At 44.9% G+C, this 19828-nt stretch overlaps 1 protein-coding gene across 1 annotated transcript in view; it reads right to left on the bottom strand.

Annotated features, from left to right (window-relative positions):
* The window catches only part of KIF5C (kinesin family member 5C), a 145774-nt gene that overhangs the window by 19496 nt on the left and 106450 nt on the right, over positions 1 to 19828 (bottom strand). The window contains exons 15-21 of the mRNA XM_011230488.3: positions 18463 to 18609; positions 12252 to 12440; positions 8474 to 8591; positions 6301 to 6377; positions 5102 to 5211; positions 2964 to 3065; positions 2674 to 2734 (exon numbers count right to left, since the gene is read on the bottom strand). Of these exons, the coding sequence (XP_011228790.1) occupies positions 2674 to 2734; positions 2964 to 3065; positions 5102 to 5211; positions 6301 to 6377; positions 8474 to 8591; positions 12252 to 12440; positions 18463 to 18609 (804 nt within the window). The remainder of the gene's footprint in view (positions 1 to 2673; positions 2735 to 2963; positions 3066 to 5101; positions 5212 to 6300; positions 6378 to 8473; positions 8592 to 12251; positions 12441 to 18462; positions 18610 to 19828) is intronic.

Genomic DNA, 19828 nt, shown 5'->3' with positions numbered 1-19828 from the left:
GACTGAACTGTGACCATAGTAAACATTGTCCATAAAAAACCCACCACACCAAAGGGAAATGAGAAGGCACAGGTCACTTGTCAAAGGGCCAGGCATTTCCTCGAGTCCCCAAAACCCAATACTCTGAAGTCCTGAGTTTGGCACCTTTATCTCATTCTTGTTTGTTCTTACATGTATTCAACAGTTCAGGAGGGGTGGTTAAAAATCTTTAAAACAGTTTGTAAGTTGCACATTTAAGCTTAGGCAGCTAGCATTTGGCTTCCCGCAGCATTGACTCTTCCTCCACGATATCATCATTTCCTCACCCCATCTGACTCACTTCCCTGAAACTTTCCTGTCTCAGGCCACTGCCCTCTGTGTAAAAGCTCAGGGCTAGCTTCCTGTCACAGGGGACAGCGAGGATGAGCCCAGAGAGGTGAAAACACAAGGCCCACTAACACAGCAGGAGAGGTCCAGCCCCAGAGCCCAAAGGGTCCTGTTAAAGCAAGATGGCTGCCTGGGGACCCAAGACACCCTCGACATCTTCCAATGTCAACCCCTGGAGTGGGCTTCAGACTCCAACCCCTGCACAGCAGGTTACACACACACACACACACACACACACACACACACACACACCCCTCCCACCCAAATACTCAAGAAGCCAGAAGGGGCCTTGAGTTAAGGAGAGTTCAAGTAAGGGCAGCCAAGGGCAGCGAGTCTGTTGCTGAAGAACATTTACACCTTAGGGAGGATTCCAACAGCAGGTTAGGTGAAAACATCCAAGTCTAAAATGACACATGCGGTAGGGATCCAATTTGGGGTTTCACATGTGGATTGTGCAATGTGTGTGAGTAGTGAGTGAAAGCAGGAGAGAGAAAGGGAACCAGTGTGTCAGTGGGTCTGTCTCTGTGGGTAAGCATGTGGGTGGGAGGGGGCAGGGATGGTGGGTGAGGGTAGTTCATGGGTGGAAGGTACTGAAATGTCACTTATCTCTGGCTAGTGGGAATTTTAAAGTTCAATATTTTTCTGAATTTTTAGAATTACCGTAACTGTGGGTATCACTTCTCCTGTAAAACAGACATAGATGAAGCAACTTCATGGCTTCATCTCGGTTTCCCTAGAGCCAGCAGGCATCTACCATCTTCTCCACCATGTTGGAAAGGCCTAAGATCCTTTGAGTCACAGTCATCTTACTTCTGTCCTGAGTGGACGGTGCCCTCTGTCCCTCCACCTGGCTTTGAGGGGCAACTAACATCAGCCCAGGATACAGAGTACACAATCAGGTCCAGCCCTGAGCAGCCATCTGCCTTCAGCCTGGGGTCACCGGATTCTTGGGAGGCAGGCACAGTCCCACATAAATTCACATGACACATGAATGGAATCAAAATTTATGACTATATCCAGGCTGCCTGGGTGGCTCAGATGGCCAACTCTTGATTTCGGCTCAGGTCATGATCTCAGGGTCCTGAGATCGAGCCCCGTGCTTGCAGTCTGCTTGAGGATTCTCTCTCCCTCTGCCCTACCCCCACTTGTGTGCGTGTGCTCTCACTCTCTCTCAAATAAATAAATAAATCGTTTAAAAAAATGTATGGCTGTATCTAAGCAATAGTCTCTCTGTTGTTTTATCATGTGAAATGACCGGACTTGTTTTCACCAAATTGAGAGGTTCTATTGAGACAGCCTATCTTCAAACACAGGCTGTGTGGTACTTTGCAGAGCTCTCAAGAGCCAAGAGCCCTCAGAGCAGCTGAAATGGAAGTCAACCAGCGCAGACAAACCTCATGAATTCAGATGCAGAATGGAGAAAAACAACCAGGATTTCAAATGATGAGGCCTTCTCATCTGTCACTCTTGTGCCCAAACTCTGCAGGGCTCAAGGCCTTACCTGGCCTACAACTGCTCTTGTCTTGACCTTTCTGTGCCTACTTCTTGTCTCTTCCCTGCATCACTAACTTTCCTGCTGTTCTCCAACATGACAACCCCAGGCTCACCTCAGGGCCTTGGCACGGTCTATTGCCTCTGCTTGGAAGGCCCGTCCCCCAGACATCCCCATGGCTTGTGCTTTCACCTGCTTCAAGTCCCTGCTCAAATGTTACCTCCTCGTGGGACCTCTGCACTTTCTATAACCATGTAATGGCGGTCATGATTTCCTTCCTTATTGTTCACTGCCTGTCCTCCCACCCCCACCTGAAGGCGAGCTTCACAAGGGCCAGGGTCTTACCTTTGTCATTTATTGATACAACCCAAGCACGTGGAAGAACACCAGCCTTTAGTAGGCACTCTTAAATGTTGAATGGAAATAAGTCACAACGTGCAAAGTGGGTAAAGTTTCAGGCATTGATTTGCAAGTCAGTTTAACTCTCACTCAGGGCCTCTATTATAGCACTATGGATGGATGGACGGACGGACAGACGGACGGAGAGATGGAGGGACAATTAATCATGGTATCAAGAGCTGGGGAATTAATTCTACAATTCTCACTTTTACACGGGATATTTTGCCTAAAATGGTGTGTCTAAATATTTGTATTTGTCTTCATGTCTAAATATGTGGTATTTGCCTAAACAGTTTCTCTAAAACAGTATGTCAGGAAGGTGGGCATAGATCAAGTTTTAGAATACACAAATTCAACAAATCACAAACTAATCGGGTCTTTGGGACTAAAACGAGTTGGGAAACATGCTGACGTACCACTGTCTCCTCCAGCCCTTTGAGGTCCTCTCTGGCTTGCTCCCTTTTATCATTGAGCAATCTAAAAAACAGAAAGGAGTCATGAGCCACCAAAGGCACAACAGAGATTTCCAGGCACCATGTGCACCTACAGATAAATCAACAAAACCAACCATCTCATGCAAATAGGCTCTATTTTTACATCAGCCCAACCTAACCAGAATATTTAGGAATCGGAATCATGGAAGTCGACTTCCCTAAGACTCCGCGGGGAGGAGAGAAAAGAGAGGAAATATTTCAAGTGCACTCACAAGAGCTTTTCCAGTTTCATCTCCCTCTCTTGGTCCTCTACTTTCAGCTTGTTATAATCAGAACTCAGCTTCTCCTGTTCCAGTTGCAGTTTCTGATTCAAACTGAAATTGAGGGAAAAAGCAATACGTTGCACAGGAGTCTACAATTCCGAGGCACGCAGCTAAAGACACGGCTCCAACCCCATTAGTTCTGTGCGATAAAGGCAGCAATTCTGGAAGATTCTGAGGGATCAGAGAACAACCTCACAGCTTCCTCCCTGCCCAAGTGAACACTAATTTCTGGGAACATCTCAGAGGCACGAAACATAAGGCTTCAAGAATATATTTAGAGTTGGCTTGTGCAAGAGCTTTGGGGGGAAAATAATGAGCTAGGCAAAGGGCTGGTATTTTAAAATAGAGAAAGAGAGCACAGTCAGAAGAATTCGGCTTTGTCTGCCCTACGGACGGCATGCACCCACTCAGGAAATCTTATTTGGCCATTTCACCCTTCCCTTCTTCTCTGGTCCGATGATCTGAAAACATCTCCTAAGTCCAAATTTCTGGCTGAAACAGGGACAGTGCCGCTGTGTGAAGTCTGCAAGAAGGGGTACAGAGAGAGGAAATACAAAGAAAGCCCAGGGTCTGCTGCAAAACCAGAAACTTGCCATTGGGTTGGGGGCACCTGGTCAACATTTGCATGCAGTATTTATAAAACCTTTGTCTGGCCACACCTGTGCATCCGTAAAAGAACAGATTCCATGCTATCTGAAGGAAAACCCAGAGTCTGTTTGAAAGGCACAGGCCAAGGAAACTTCTCCAACTACTAACTCACTCAACAACCCTAACAACCCTCCCTCCTTCTCTCGTCCCTCCCCACCCCCCGTCCCCCTCCAGCTGAACATGTCGAGGGGGATTAATCATAAAGAACGCAGGACATGTCTGAAGGGGAAAGAACAACATGAATAACAGCAGGGGGGTGGTCCAAAAGGAGGAGGGCAAAGACGACGCTAAGGACTTGCCTTAGGTGGACAGTGTGCACAGAGCCCAGATCACGCCGCTCACACTTTGCTTCGTTACCATTCTCCTCTCAAAACGCAAATGTGCTATGTGAGCAGCTTGGACACGACGGAGCGGGATCTGGTTCAGTAGCCCACAGAATTAAACTCTAACTCCAGTTTGATCCCTACTTAGCAGTGTGACCCTAAGAAACTCATTTAACCTTGCCTTGCTTCCCATACAGAAATCTGGTTCTTTATCTACAGAAAGTGGAAGCGGAGGGAGGCTTTAATCTAGATCTTGGGGGGGGGAGGGGTTAGTGGATGGAACTGTATTTCAACATAACTGGTTTTCTTCATTTTCCCTCATCTTTTATTTGAGGCCATTTAAAAACATTATTCTGCAAGGAGGTGCAAAGATTGCCGAGGACTCGCTGCAAACACCTAAGAGCCTCAAGGAGAGGATCCTGAAGGCACTCCCCAGCTTGCTGCCTTGTTTTGACAAGGAGGCAGGAAGTTGAGAGAGAAGGAGGGGAGAGGTCATTATGGAGCAGGGGTTCTTCAGTGGCGGTGACAGGACGGGAAAATGGCCCTGAAGGGGGTGACACCAGAGCCAAGCTGTAGTGACGCCATCCTGGCAAAGCCCCAGGTCCACGAGCACAGGCACGGGTCCCTGAGAAGTGTGTGCACGTGACCGGGTGGCTTGGGGCTGTGCGGGGGTATATTCCTATGTTGGGTGAGGAGGCAGCAGGAGCTGACTGTCTTCGCTGGAGTATTTAGCAGCCTATCCGAACCCAAGTCAGGACCAATGGAGGGTTGTTTTTTGGTTTTTTTGTGTGTATTTTTGTACGTATTTTCATACAGACAGTGTCTCCACCTACAAGGGCATGTGTCTACACAGCTGAGTCACCAACATGACCCCGGCTCCTGGGGGACGCGGAAGGGTACCCGCCTGCCACCTGCCCCACCAGAGCCCCCAGAGGCTCAGCCCCAGATGGGAGAACAGACTTCGGAAGCGGCACGTCTAGCCCGCTGTGGCACAGGGCAGAACACAGAGCCTGCGGGCCGAGGAGAGCAGCCCTCGGCTTCAAGCTGCGTCCTTCTCCAAGCTGGCCCGAGAGCCATGCCCGCCCCTGCGTCCCAAGAACCCCCGGGCCAACTCACTCCCGAATCTCATCAATGATTTTCTGCTTCTCCTCGATTTCATCCCGAAGTCTGGACAGCTGCTTCTGGTGAGCTTCCCGGTGGCTCTCCATCTGTTGCTCCAGCGCCTTCTGCAAGCCAGGCCAAGGGAAATGTGTCATCCACTCGTTGGCTCACAGCCCACACCGTGACAAGCCCTGGATTGCTTCTGCCTCCTACCCTACGTCCCTCGGCTGTCAAATCCCAAAACTGGGGCCCCCAGAACCTGCCTTGCTTTACGGGCACAACAAAACCCAAAGATCTTGATAAAACCCGGCGGGCCCTAGGAGCAAATCAGTCCATTAATTAAATAAAAAGCTCTCCCATGACCTTCTACAGCTCACATGAGCTACATGGCTTCTCTCGCCAGGTCAGTCAGAGGGCAGAGACCTCTTAACTATACCCAGGTGACGGCAGACAAGCCACGAAACCCGTGTGAGCCACACTCCCTCACCTGTAAAGTTTAGAGAATCGTCCCTGCCCTGAGCACTGCACAGATTTATGGTGATGTTCAAAGGAGACCTTTTCAGCAAAGCGATGTGAAACCAGGAGGAGCGCCCCTCAAGGGGAGCCTGGAGCAGGCTCATGGCACGGGCGCTGTTTTACCCACGGGCTTACCCCCAAAGGGACTTGCGGTTTGCCTAAAATGAATCAAAATTCTACATCTTCTCATGCCTCATTTTATTCACCTAGAAGTCTTATTTCCCAATCATTTTTCCTACATTTTCCTTCACTACTTTACATGTGACCAAAAATAAACATCTGTGTACGATGGAAATCCAAATCTGGGGTGTTTCTTGAGAAAGGTCAAGGGGAGAGATGTTCTCTTTTATTCAGAGGAAGGGCAAACGTTTCCTCAGAAGCTCAGCTCAGCAGCGCGGCCCACGCGGTGACCGGGAGGGGCTGCTCCGTCCCCCTTCCCCAGGAACAGGGAAGAACCATATCCTAACGCACCATGACCGTCAGCTCCAGAGCTCTCCGGGCTTCTGCACACGTCCGTCTGCCTCTCAGTCCTGCGCCAGGCCACACTGTGAGAACGGCTCTGACTGCCCGCCACCGGTCCCTCCCACTCCCTCCTACACTGCCACACACATCTCTGAAGGAGACAGATTTTCCTAGAATAAGGAAACGCAGTCCAAACACACGCAAGCTGGGCTCCAGCGAAGGGGCGGCCTACACACCTTCATTTCCTCCGCGTCCTGCAGCTGTGTCAGATGCTCCTTCTCCTTATCCTGGAAGCTGACTTCGTGCATTTTTTCTGTTTTGAATTTTAAATGATGATTTAAGACTTAACGGGTGGGACTCACATCCAAAAGTAAAAAATATTTTTAAAAAGATAAAAGACAAAAAAAAGGCAGAAAGGCCATGGAGTGAAACATGGGCTTACATGACCAATTACAACCATGCTATAACCAAGATCGGGCCTCCGATCTGGGAGACTTCTGGCCGAGGGAGGCTGCCCACTCCAGCAGGAGGGGCAGCTGTGGGGGGAGGGGTGCTGACTTGGGAGTAGGCCGCTCTAGGTCAGAACAGACGGGCCTGCGTATGACCTCATACCTGGCCTCGGTGAGCAGCCCCTGAGGCAGTGTATGGCAATCTGCTTTGCAAATTAGAAAGCACTCTGTGAGTGTTAGTGGCATTTGGATGCACGCCACTGTTAGAGTTCCAGAAAGAGCTAATTTACCTCCCATGGGTATGCTGTTTATTTTCTAAGAATCTAGAGCAGGAAAACAAAATCTAAGGACAAGAATAAAGAAAACAGAAATATAAAATAATCTCCAGATTAAACAGGAAGGCCCTTATTTGGTGTGTGGCAGGCCTCCAGGGGGAGCCTGTCCCAGCCCCTTGGTCAGGGGCACTCACAGGGCACAGAAAGCAAGCAGCAGCCGGGGGGGGGGGCAGGTAGCAAAATGGTTTAGAACAGTGTCACTCAAGTCATTACAATTTCCATCGAATCTGTTCCACTTTATTTCAGATCTTCTCACCTCCATTTTATTTCTACTCAGTGGCACCACTAACAGAAGCCATTTACAAGAGAGAAAAGTTCTTTTCCATGTCAAGTCTTAAGGGGAGCACACTATGTCTAACATTTATCCGTTATCACATAAAGAAAACATGACAAGGTCATAGCGGGGTGACGATGTTCTCGTACTTTCTCAATCTGCCTTGGCATTGAAACAAAATGTATTTACTGAGCAAGTAACTATGTTAACAATAAAGGAAGTAAAGAAGGGTGGCATCATCACCAGTCCTACCACCCTATCAAGACCATCTCCATTTCAAATATTATCCTGCAGGACTCGGAATGCAAGTATCCACTGATTCCTAAATATGATAACCCCAGTGAAGAAAAGATTACACATGATCTGTAATCTAAGAACACCTTGTAAGCATGGCCGGACAGCCCGCACGTACTTCACCTCCAAAACAAAACACGTGTTCTGTTAAACAACAGCCCATAGCTCGTCTAACGGCTGGGCATGTAGGTGGCTTCCTTTTCTTTCCCCTACTAACACAAGGAATGCTGCAATGAGTATTGGAGATCTGAGGATCAGAAGGTATGAAAAGTGTTATGATTATTACTATTTTTGAATTGCTTTCCAAAAGGACTCTAACAACTTTCATTGCCATTCATGGTGCATGTGTTCCATTTCACCACAACGCATCTGTTCTTAAACCTGTTCTGGTTTCTGCATTTCCAGTTACTGCTCTCAAATTTTTTCTATTTATTCATGTCTATTCAGTGCTTCCTAGGTGTCAGGCACTTCCCTCAGCAAAGGGCATCAGGAGGCTGTCCGGCAAAGGGAAGAGCTGGTTCCAAGGATGAACGGTGCAGGCAGCCATTGGTAGAAGTTCAGACTATATTAAGAGCATTGGGACAGCATGGAAGGGTCAGAGGCATGAGGTTGGGCACAAGATAGGAGGTGATTTTAGAACAGTTCCCTGGGATGCAGCACAGCGGCTGGCCTGGAGCAGATGGGGTCAGAGCCTCCATAGATGGATGTAGCCACAACTCTTCATTAGGATTAAGGACAGTGAAAATAAAGGTGGAGAGGAGCAGAAGCAGACAAGCGTCTGGCAGGTCAAATGGACAGGTCATGGTGACAGACTGGAGGCAGGAGGTGGAGGAGAGAAGATTCTGACTCAGGCAACAGGGTGGATGGAGGGAAAATGGGAAGGGGAGCAGATATTGTGTGGGGGCAATCCTCTCCCCCTCCCAATAATTATTCCACTGTTTTCAGTAGCTCTAGAAATGTTGTAATTGAGCAAAATCAAACATCATGAGTTCGGCCAACTAGAGCGTATCTGATGCAGGCCAAGAGCTCCACACCTGCAAAGCAGTCGATTGTTTACCTTGGGCTCGGAGCTTGGCCAGCTCTTCACTGAGTGAGTCTTGGGACTCTTCCAGCTGCCTCCTCTTCTGTTCCATGTTCTGCATGTAGTCTGTCAGGGATTTGATCTTGGCTTCATGCTTTAAATAAACAAACAGATAAAAAAAGAGGCGTGAGTGACCAACAACGGCCATCCTGGCTTGCCTGGGGCTGTCTGATGGGAAAAACGCAAGAAAGGACTTCTTGGGTCCCTTTTTTGAGTACCAACTCCCAAATGATTCTGCCTTTGGCTTGGGATCTGTGATCACAGACTAACATGGCCCTCTGTTTCCTCCCTCTGCTCCTCTGCTTTATTCCCCCCGACCCCTCTCATCTCCATGCCCCTCCTCACCATCCGCTTAAGTGAGGTGCCAAAGCCCAAGCTGGTTTTTCTCCTCGTAGAAAACAGTGCACTGGAAAGAAAAGACTGGGAAAATGTCTAGGGCAGAGGCTTCATTCTTGGAACGGGCACCTCTGGATTCTGTCTTCAGAACTCAAATATTGTGTCTTTTCTTTTCCTGTCTCTCAAACACACCAATTCCTATGTCTCAGAGACCTTGCATTTTACATTTTCCTCTCCCTCGGAAGCACTCCACCCTACCCACCCAGAGTCCTTATCACTAGGCTCCCAACATTTTCTAACGGCACCCAACTTCAACATGATTTATCTCTTTTTACTTGTCAGCTCCATGAGGGTATGGAGTCGATGCTTAATAATATTAGTGGAACCAATGAATGAATGGAAGCTCATTGACTAAAAAAAGACAGTGGGCCCTTTCCAGCAGATGGAAATATGTAGACACTTCCCCCACTCAAGATCTACAGTGTTCACATTAAGGCAGGAAAACCCTAGAGACCGAGCTCTAATCTAATGAAATAACCTCTGGGAAATGGGACTCAGAGCAGTCATGTTATCAGAACAGCTTTTGATGAAAAGGATGAGTGTAAACGAAGAAAATAATAGCATTTTAGCTGGAAATATTTTGTCAGATTCCTTAGATCATGTCAGAAAATAAAGAGCTAAGGTTTCTCTTACTTTTGAATCCCAGAAAATAATGATTAAATATTTGGCTCTGTATAAATTGTAACAGAGTAGAAAGTAGAACCCAACAGAAAGCTTTATTCATTGTTAATGGAGAAAGCACTAACACAGCTATCCTTTATCATTCTAATATGCTAATATTCTTGACTCTGATCTCATATGCCGAGAGTCAATGTCACTCTCAGACTTGGGCAACTGGAGACTCAGTCCTGGGCCACACACTGTGAACACCCCACTGGGGCCTTCCTCTGGCTGCACTCACTCCACTGAGCAAAGCACGCATAGGTCAAGGGGGCATGCCACATGGAACCCATGTCCCCTTCCAGACCACACTCTGGGAACTGGAAACCCAGAAGCTCCCTACTCCAGTGGCCCTAAAGGCCACTCCCAGAGCTGGCACTGCAGCTTCTGTCATCCATTCACACAGATTAGAGTTGACAGTTACACAGTTCTATCAGTTCACACAAAGTGCAGAAGGGCTGGTGCGTCCAGATGGAAAGAGAAGACAGTGGGCTGCAGACTGAGGGACCTCTATTTGGACCCTTGCCTTGGTCTCCAAATGTTAGGGGCAGGACTATCCAAAAGCACATGTTATCAGTACAAGAGGTGACCTGGATATTAGACTTGAAGTGTATGTACTCTGCCCTAGTGTTTATCATTTTTTCCAATTTTTTAAATCATAAAAATGTCAAATAGTAGAGCAAATCCAGAAAGAAGTGGTTAAGAAGTGGTATAGATTGCCACTCTTTTGGGTTTTTTTAAAGATTTTATTTATTTGTTTTGGGGGTGGGGTAGGGAGCAGAGGGATAGGGACAAGCAGACTCTGTGCTGAGCACGGAGCTCATGCGGGCCTCAATCCCACAACCCTGAGATCGTGACCTGAGCCAAAATCAAGAGTCTGACCCTTAACTGACAAGCCACCCAGGTGCCCCCATCCATAAACTATACTTAACTTATCAACCATTCCTGGTCTTATCTGTATGAATGCATACTGTATAAAGTTGCAAGTCACAGCATAAATGTAACTGAGCATTTTCATTCTCACTTACCTTTATATGATCATACTTTCCAAATGGCTATGTTTTATAAATTTTTTGTAAGGGCTGCATAGCAATCTTCCATGTAACTTAATGTCATTAGCCTATCAATAGATATTTGGGTATTTTATTTTGTTATAATGTAAGTAATATTGCACTCAACATCTTCCATATAGGCTTTGCATATTTTAATCAGGAAATAAACATATAAAATAAAATTTTTGCATTTTCATTACCAATGAAAAATACCATAAATGAAATTACTGAAGTACTTACATTTTTATGGTTTTTGATTCCCAAGGTGCTTTCCAAAACGACTGACCGAATTATACTTTTCTCAGTGATGTATATAAATTTCACTATCACACACCAACACTGAATAATCTTTCCAATACATTTTTGCTTAATATGTTGGTTATAAAATGGAAACTTGATGTGTTAATTTGCATCTGTTAGATTACCATTTGGGAGACAAGGTGGCTGGAGCTGGTTCTATGATGACCTGTTACCGTGTTTACGAGCATACCAGAGTGACGTATGCTTTTGTCTGTTTCTCAGTATTATTTGATACACCACTCCATGCTGGTATCAGTTTCCTGCAAATGATTTCAGCTGCTTTAATGCCTGGTCTAAGGCAGTGAGCAGCCCTCACAGCAACACTCCCAGAAGCCTCAAACCCAAACACCAAGCTCAGATATCAGTGACACCAGAAACCAGGCTGCTGTTTTCTGAAACCACCTCACGAAAATGCAAACGCCATTTCAATCGACAGAAGAGCAGCCTGACTCACTGAGCAGATGCGATGTGCCCTGGGCTCGAAAATCCCTTCAAGCCTTTGTGTTCACACATGCTTTGGTTTGAGTCCCAGATCTGCCTTTCGCTGGCTGTATGAGTTTGAACCGTATATTTAATCTTTCTGAGTCTCACTTTCCTCATCTGAAAAACAGGAGTAATAATAAAACCTGCCCACCAGGACTTTGTAAAGATCGAGTGAAATAATGCATAGGAAGTGCTCAGCACAGTGTGTGGAGCATTGTAAACACTCAATAAAATGTTACTACTACTAGTGGGGCGCCTGGGTGGCTCAGTCGGTTAAGCATCTGCTTTCAGCTCAGGTCATGATCTTGGGGTCCTGGGATCGAGTCCCGCATGGGGCTTCCTGCTCAGCGGGGAGTCTGCTTGTCCCTCTCCTGCTGGCCCTCCCGATGCTCATGCTCTCTCCCTCTCTCAAATAAATAAGAACTTTTTAAAAAGATGATACCTTTTACTATTATTATTAACAGCAGCAGCCACAAATAGTTTGTTTTCACATATTAAATTGGACCTGTGGTAGAGATTAAAAGATCAAGGAATGTTGCCTTAGCTCATAGGAGTTTCAGATTCCACCTAGTCTCATCCATTCATTATGATCTCTACCTACCTACCTACCTAGGTAACCATACAGAGAGATACGTAGACACATCCTTTAAACAGGGACTGAAGGTAATTCATGTAATTCACACAACAAAATCTAGCCTTAAGCATAAGCTTGGGCTGTCACTGTCTGGGGAGGCCATGGACAAGTCTTATGTGAAGCAAAATTCATCAACTCCCTATCATGTACCATCAGACCCAGTAAGTGCACAGAGGAAGCAGATTTCAAGAGTCAAGGGAGTGAAATGAGGGGGAACAGGGTGACCTACCTGGGAGATGAGCAGCTGGCAGGCTGCCAACTCCCGCTCACTGGCATTCATCTTCCTGTTGGAGTCCATCTGGGCATTCTCGAGCTGTTTGCTGCGGTTCACCAGGGATTTGACCTCCGACTTCATCTTGCTGATATAAAGGCGGGCCATGGTGAACTCCTCCTCAATGACTCCGTTCACATCTGCCAACTGAGCACAGGAAGGAATACGCTCAACTATTGCTTACAATTTCCAGAGATTCATGGGGCCCTGAAAATCTGTCCGTGGATCCCTAAGATGTCTTTGGATTTCTGATTAGGAATCCCTAATTATAGGACCACAAGCTGAAAATGAGAGCTAAATATTACTATATATTCACTATATAAGTATATCCCAAGTTTTCTGAAACCTCAGGTAAGACTGAATTAGAAACCTTTACTAAATATAATCCCCAATCAGCCAGGTTTTTCATTACAATCAATTTTTAGGATGAAAGACATGATGTCAGAGGGAAAAGACACTGAAGATTAAAGAAGAGATACCTCTGAAGATGTATTCCATTCAACGTCCAGTACCTTACATTTTTAGAAAGGCTGCAAGGTCTAGTGTTTCTAAAGGTGACTCTGAGTCCCTGTAAGAACTCAAATCAAAATTTCAATTATGTCCTCCATAGCCTGCTATTCAGAGAGAGTAGTCTAATGTTTTGAATATGCTTCTATAAGTAACGGTTGAAATAAAAAGGATTTTCTATTAGTCTTCAGTTAAACAAACAAAAAAATCTAATGAATTAAGAATGTGCTGTTACCAAATGCCCTTTTAGATGAAGATTTTCCTACATGACTTTTCATTTACTACCAATCAATATTTCCCTGCCTGTATGTGCCTGCCCTTTCCAAGGAGACAAGAATCTAGCTTATATTATTTAAAATTATCTGCCTGGGTGGCGTATCCGGTTAAGTGGTGAACTCTTGGTTTCAGCTCAGGTCATGGTCTCAGGGTCGTGGGATGGAGCCCTGCATTGGGCTCCAGGTTCAGCGCAGGAATCTCCTTGAGACTCTTTCTCCCTCTTGTTCTGAACCTGCCCCCCCAGCTCTCTCTCAAATAAATAAATAAAATTACCTTAGAGTTTAACGGTCTAAATCCACCTTTAGAAAGAAAGATTCTGAAAGCCAGCATTTCTGTATGATCTCATACTTGGCGTCTGAATTTTAGAGCTCAAATGGAAACAAAAACCAAAGCAAGATACTTGGGATAGAAACCCATTTGCTCTCAAGATGCAAACATGCTCTTAAAGGGCAATTAATCAGAGGAGCAAATAACTGTGCAAATATTTTGTTTAACCACCAGAGGGCATGCTAGCACCTCAGAGGAACACAAGAGCGCTGTCCAGTACCCAGCCCTCAAATAGAGGCTTCAATTGGTTCTAAGACAATGATTCCAAATATGGTTTTAATGCTCCACAGTACATTATAACTGCCCACTTTTGTCATTATTGCTGTCATTAACTCATCATATGATGATTTTTTTTCTGTAAAAATTTAAGAGCTAGGAATATGGAATCGTGTGTCAACCCTGAAAATTGGTAGCAGATTGGAAGTACAGCAGACCACACTGAGTGCCTGTAACTTAGTGTCAACCCCCCTCCCCAGGATTCCACAACAGGATTTGTCAAATGAGACCAGTGTCAAATCAATACAAAGCAGAACCTATGTTTACAGCAAGAAAACCTACAGTCTTCTTTTAATGGAGGTCCTTGCTGATTCGGACTGCCAGTAATGATTTGCCTACCAACACCATTCCCCATCGCATTCCTTCTACAACCCAGGAGCAGGAAGAGAACGGGTGAGAAACGCCCCCGATCTTTCAGTGCAGCTTTGCTCCTCTGCCTTTGTGATTGGCCCAACGTGGAACAGAGGGGAGAAGCTGCTTCCTTAGCCTCACCAGGTATGTCCTCCGTATTTGTCCAGCTTCTGCAGAAAGCTATGCGAACATCCATCTCTTTCACGTGGAGTTCACGACCCACACCAGCTCCTGGTGGGAAAACACCACTGGACCAAAAGGTAGGGCATTTGGGGAAGAGAACAAATACCTCGTCCTCTCCAGCTCTGTCTTTAGACAAGGACACTTTGTACTCCATGCCCAGATCCTACGTGCATTGGAGAAGAGGAAAATAGTATACACAATAACGGGCTTCCTCCAAAATGAAAGCTGGATGTTTTTCCCCCAAAGCCAGAATCATAACTTCTGGAGCCTACTCTTGTCCTAGGAAGTCTAAGAGGAGATTTTGAGTCTGATATTAAAAACAAAAAACAGGGGTGCCTGGGTGGTGCAGTCGTTATGCGTCTGCCTTCGGCTCAGGGTGTGATCCCAGCGTTCTGGGATTGAGTCCCACCCACATCAGGCTCCTCTGCTATGAGCCTGCTTCTTCCTCTCCCACTCCCCCTGCTTGTGTTCCCTCTCTCGCTGGCTGTCTCTCTCTGTCAAATAAATAAATAAAATCTTTAAAAATAAATAAATAAATAAAAACAAAAGACAAATGTTTTTACTTTAAAAATTTTTTTGTTGATTTTGTTTTGTTTTGTTTTAACCACTTAAGAGTTCATATATTTAGTCATTCAAAGTAAATTCAAACTTTTCAGTAATCCCAGTACACCATTATTTCAAAAAGGAGAATCAAGTTTGTTGCTAAAATGTTATTTATAACTCTCCCCTGGGTCTGACAGTGACTCCAACTCAGTGCACACGAAGCTGACTAACCCAGGAGAAAGGGCTGCCTTTACGTGGGAATGCAGATGCCGCCTGCCCCTCTCACCCCGTCTATATAGGAGTCACCCCCATACCCACCCCAGGGCTCAGGAGCATGAAGTTATTGTGCAAGGTGCCATTTCTAGGCCAAGCAAAAGCTAAGTGAGGTGACTATTCACATTCCGTGAATAGGACTAGAAGTCCTTTTTTTCTTTTTCTTCTTTTTTTTTTTAATTTTCAGAAATGTCCGTTTTCCTTGTCAGTGCAGTACAGAGCTAAGGCATGATATGGTTGTTTCCAAGACTTGATAGGCAGGAGGGGACTAGAGAAGCAAGTTTCCCTGGCGGCGAGACCCTGGCCCCCAGAGACCCAAGGCTGTATCGAAGAGATTGATGGGAGTGGAGCTGTTGGTGATGAGGGTTGATTTAGGGCCCAAGATCTGAAGAAACTTATCTGCATCTCTGGCCCAACCACGGAAAGGTCCCTGATGCTGCTGGAGCCCACAGCCCCTCATCTGCCTGAAATTCTTCACCTCCACGTCACCCAGACCCAAAGTCGAAAGAAAATCTGGCAGCTAATCCCATCCATTTCATTTACTCTACCTCAACTTTCTATTCTAGACTTCTAGAAATCTTTGTTTTAAAGAAAGCCTGGTGACATAGGAAAAAGACAAGAAGAGGAAGGTCACTACTAAACCCAGAGAAAGTCTGTTCTAGGCTCACCATCACTGGGTGTTCTCATCTTGTTTTGCAGACTAAACAAAGTATTGTCTGGACTCTGAAAATGTCAGACATGTCAAGACATGACAGAACTGGAGAAATATGGGTTCTTCTGTTTCCCTGCTGTCTGGGCCTCTTACATTCTGGAAAGGAGGGCATCTTTTCCCCTTATCCCAGGGTACAACCAGAGGCACTGTGTGGGAACTGAATAGGGTTTTAGGAAGAAAAACAAGATCACTGACAAAGGTCTCCCTGATTTGATCATTTTCTTAGATAAAAGAGTTCTATCAATTGAGTACTCATAACCAATACTCTACACCCACAATGTGGGTCTAAGAACCACACGTATAACTCATGCAATTTCTGAGCTGACAACCTGCAAGATAATGTGCGCTCATCTCATCATTGCACAAATCAGGAAAATGAAGGCCGAGAAGTATAGTGAATTGCCCAAAGTCACATAACTCCTACCCTCTAGTTCTCATTGCCCTAATGACTAAATCATAATTGTAAAGGGGGAAAAAACTCAGAATGATTAAGAATATGATGCTTTATGAGTGAGAATTATCAATGAAAATAACTAGTTATCAATGAAATTAACTAAGGCATCCAGTGTCTGGAATCCAAAAATATCTTGAAAACATCCAGCTAAGTATTTAAAAATAATCTCAATCATACTTCAGGTTCCCAAAGGTAAAGACTCTTTTTTTAATGCCGAAGCACCCAGACGCTCCTTGATTTCATTAGCATTTCTCCTCAGCTCTATTTTAGAACGTGGCATAAAAATATCTTCCTTTATCATTATCAGCAGCAGGCACCAACTTCTCATAAACCAACCCCACCTTCACATTGCATGGGCCACTTAATCACCCAAATCTCAGCTCAACACCAATGCATGCTTCTAAAAATTAAATCCCTAAACATAAAGCCACCAAAATGGAGCTGAATAGGGTTAATCTTATAGTATCTGAGAATTCTGTGCTAAAATTAGCTTCATTCGCCAAGATTCATGAAATATTCAGTTACAATAGAGATTCTATGAAAGAATGATTAGGTTTACAAGAGGTCGTATACTCTAAGCCTAGATCTGTGATACCATCTAAGAAGGGATTTCTATGTTTTCCGGAAATGTCTATAAACAGAAGAAATTGGGGGAGCCTTTTCTAGTATTTAACAATCCCAGCTCAAGACCTGAGTGTTCTCACAAAGGAGACTGATGTAGAACTCAGCCTTTTAAAAGGCTAACCTCAAAGAATTTGATTTTAGGGGCTCAGGAAGTGGAAGCTGAGCAATGTAATGCCATTCGCTGGCTTGCCAAAATCTGCCACATGTATCAATGGCTACTCTGTACACGGTGCTGTGTTATTTTTACAAAGTTACAGGAATCAAAACAGTGTGGTTTTAGTGTAACGATTAATTCAATAAAATAGACTAGAGACCAGAAACCGTCCCATACGCTGTTGGGGGTGATGGATATGTTCATTATCTTACTGTGGTAACAGCTTTATGAGAGTATGATATGTCAAAATTTTTCAGACTATACCCTTATAAAGCTATTTTTTAAAAATATCTCTATCTTAGATCTCTATCTTTCCATACTGCGGATAACTGATAATTGCTCTTGCTGATAACATTCTGTACGCTCTCTTGTCCCTCTATTCCTAGCTCACGGACAATTTCATACCACCCCCAGTCTCCCCACCTCCCTCACTTCCTTGCTATCAGTGGCACCAGTGTGCACAATTCTAGGGAATTAATCATGGTTGGTTGAAGCCAATGATAGCAACACTATTTCTCTTTGCTTTCCCATTTTCTCTTGCAATTTGGAATGACCGTGTGACCCAATTCTGGCTAATAAGCTATAAGGGAACATTTACTAGGGACTTATGGGATATAGTTCCTTCCTGATGAGAGCTGGCTGCCTCTTCAGCCCATCCTGCCTTGGATGTGGTTGTGTGAAGATACGATGGTTAGTGCTATAGCAGCTATCTTGCTATCATGAGACAAAAGTCTACAGACATATGAAAAGGTAACAAGCTAACGAATGCAGAAAGGAAACAAAGAAAAGGCCCAAAACAAAGAAAAGTCCTGATTCTTGACACTGTTGAGACACTGGATCAAAATTTGCTTCTGACACTTGAATAAGGTTAGACTGACCTGGGCAATCTTCTTACAATGCAGATTCTAATTTCAGTAGGTCTGCAGCGGCCCGAGAGTCTAGTTCCAACAAACTCCCAGGTGATACAGATCACAACCTGAATAGCAAAGTCTACACAAAATTCTCATATTGTGAATAATTAAATGTGGATTTATTTTTTAAGCCACGGTTAGAATCCTATTACTTTCAGCTGAAAGCTTTCCTAATTCATACTGATTGGCTGGGGAATTTTCAGTCCGTTGGGTTCTCACAGAAAAGGAGAAACACAATTCTGAAACTAGAAGTGTTGCTTAACCTATCTAATTCCAAACTCCTATGACATTGGCATATGAGTTTGAGAAATAACCCGATTTGCATAAGGCCTACCAAAATTTGAAGACACTTCCTATATGTGAAAGGTAATTTTTTCTCCTCCGCCGTACCCAGCCAGTCATTCACTTAGTCATTCATCAGCCCTTGGTTTGTTCATTCCAATACTGCCAAGCATATGGCAGGGGCAGAGCACTACACTAAGCATTGGATACTTAGGAGAATAAAACACAGAGCCTGCTTGCTTGGGATCACACCATTCTAGGAGCAGGTAGAGAGGATAGAAGAGGGGCTGGCTTACAGTCTTCACATCATTGGTGCCGATAATTCCACCTATCTCCCCCAGATCCTTCAACAGCAAATTCAGGATCTCAGTAGCCCTCTTTTTCTGGTGGTTGCTCAACTCTTGTAGCTGGCTCAGCTCCCTCTGTGTGGTTGTCAGTGTCGTCTGAAAAACACATTTTAACAGCAAATTAAAAAAGCTGCCCATCAATTCACACTCCCTGTATTGCAAAGAATAACAACATAACATAGGATGGAGTTCTTTTACCATTTCATGCCATCTCAACAAAAGTCCTACTAAGTCAAACTGTAGTATAGCACCACCTCCTCTGATAAAAAGGAGAATTTGACTTGGCCTGAAATGTTATGTCTACATATCACATGACAATGTGCAGGTCAATGAAATGTTACTAAAAATAGAGTAAAAAAGGAGCCCTCAGCTTGATAAGGTGTGATTGCATCCTCCCACCTGCAAGATGTGCGGTTGCAGTCCTCATTCTCCAGGGTCCAACACACCTGCACGCATCCCCACCTCCACATCCAGACACGCCTCCTCCCTGGACCATTTCCAAAAATTCCCATCTGAATTCGTAATAATAGATGGGTCAGGAAGGCCCAGAGAGATTTCATGAGTTTAGAAAACAACTTCTAAAAGGTTTTCTGATCTTCCCAGTGAAGCCAAATTGAACACTCTTCAAAATGAGCCGAGTCTTCATCTTAACATAGGGCAGTAGCTCCATTTTACTGCCAAACGTCAACAGCCCATCTCTTCTCCAACCCTCACGTATGTAGATATTTAGAACTAACTAACTTAACCAACTCTCAACATCAACAGAACAGCCATATTTTGGTGTCTTGGTACTAACTCGGCCAAAAAAGAAAATAACTTCACTAACTCACAGAGCTGTGGAGCTTAATGCAAAGACACTTCTGCAAGCCGACCACATGCAGCTACTATACCAGAGCACTTTTTCATGATCTGACGAAAAATAGTACTCTAAACCAGTCTGGTAATGCTTGGGCTTGGCAGAAAACAAGAACCGTATTATGGAAACTGCTGCATTGTCTTGAGATGCAAATAATATGAAGGACTCATGAAAGAATCCTGCAGAAAACAGAAAGCAGAGAAAATCTCAGTCTCCTCCTTTCCTAGGTGACTTCTGGTTTGTTTTCCTGCCTCTTTCTGGCTTTGTTTTGGCATTGCCACTGCTTACTTCATTCTGTTTTTAAAGCGCACAGAAGCAGCAGTTCCCACCCTGGGAAGCCATTTGAAAAGCCTTCTTTCGTGCCGTTGAATAGACAGGGTTAGGAGCATTTTCTGTCAGCTCTACGGTCAGCAGATTAGCGCTTTCCTGCACCATCTGCTACTCCTTGCCCGGGAGGAC

The sequence above is a fragment of the Ailuropoda melanoleuca genome, chromosome 2 (genome assembly GCF_002007445.2).
Source record: "Ailuropoda melanoleuca isolate Jingjing chromosome 2, ASM200744v2, whole genome shotgun sequence".
Taxonomy (NCBI): Eukaryota; Metazoa; Chordata; class Mammalia; order Carnivora; family Ursidae; genus Ailuropoda; species Ailuropoda melanoleuca.
Note: the sequence above shows the minus strand (reverse complement) of the source record. Positions and strands in the feature narration are given on the sequence as shown.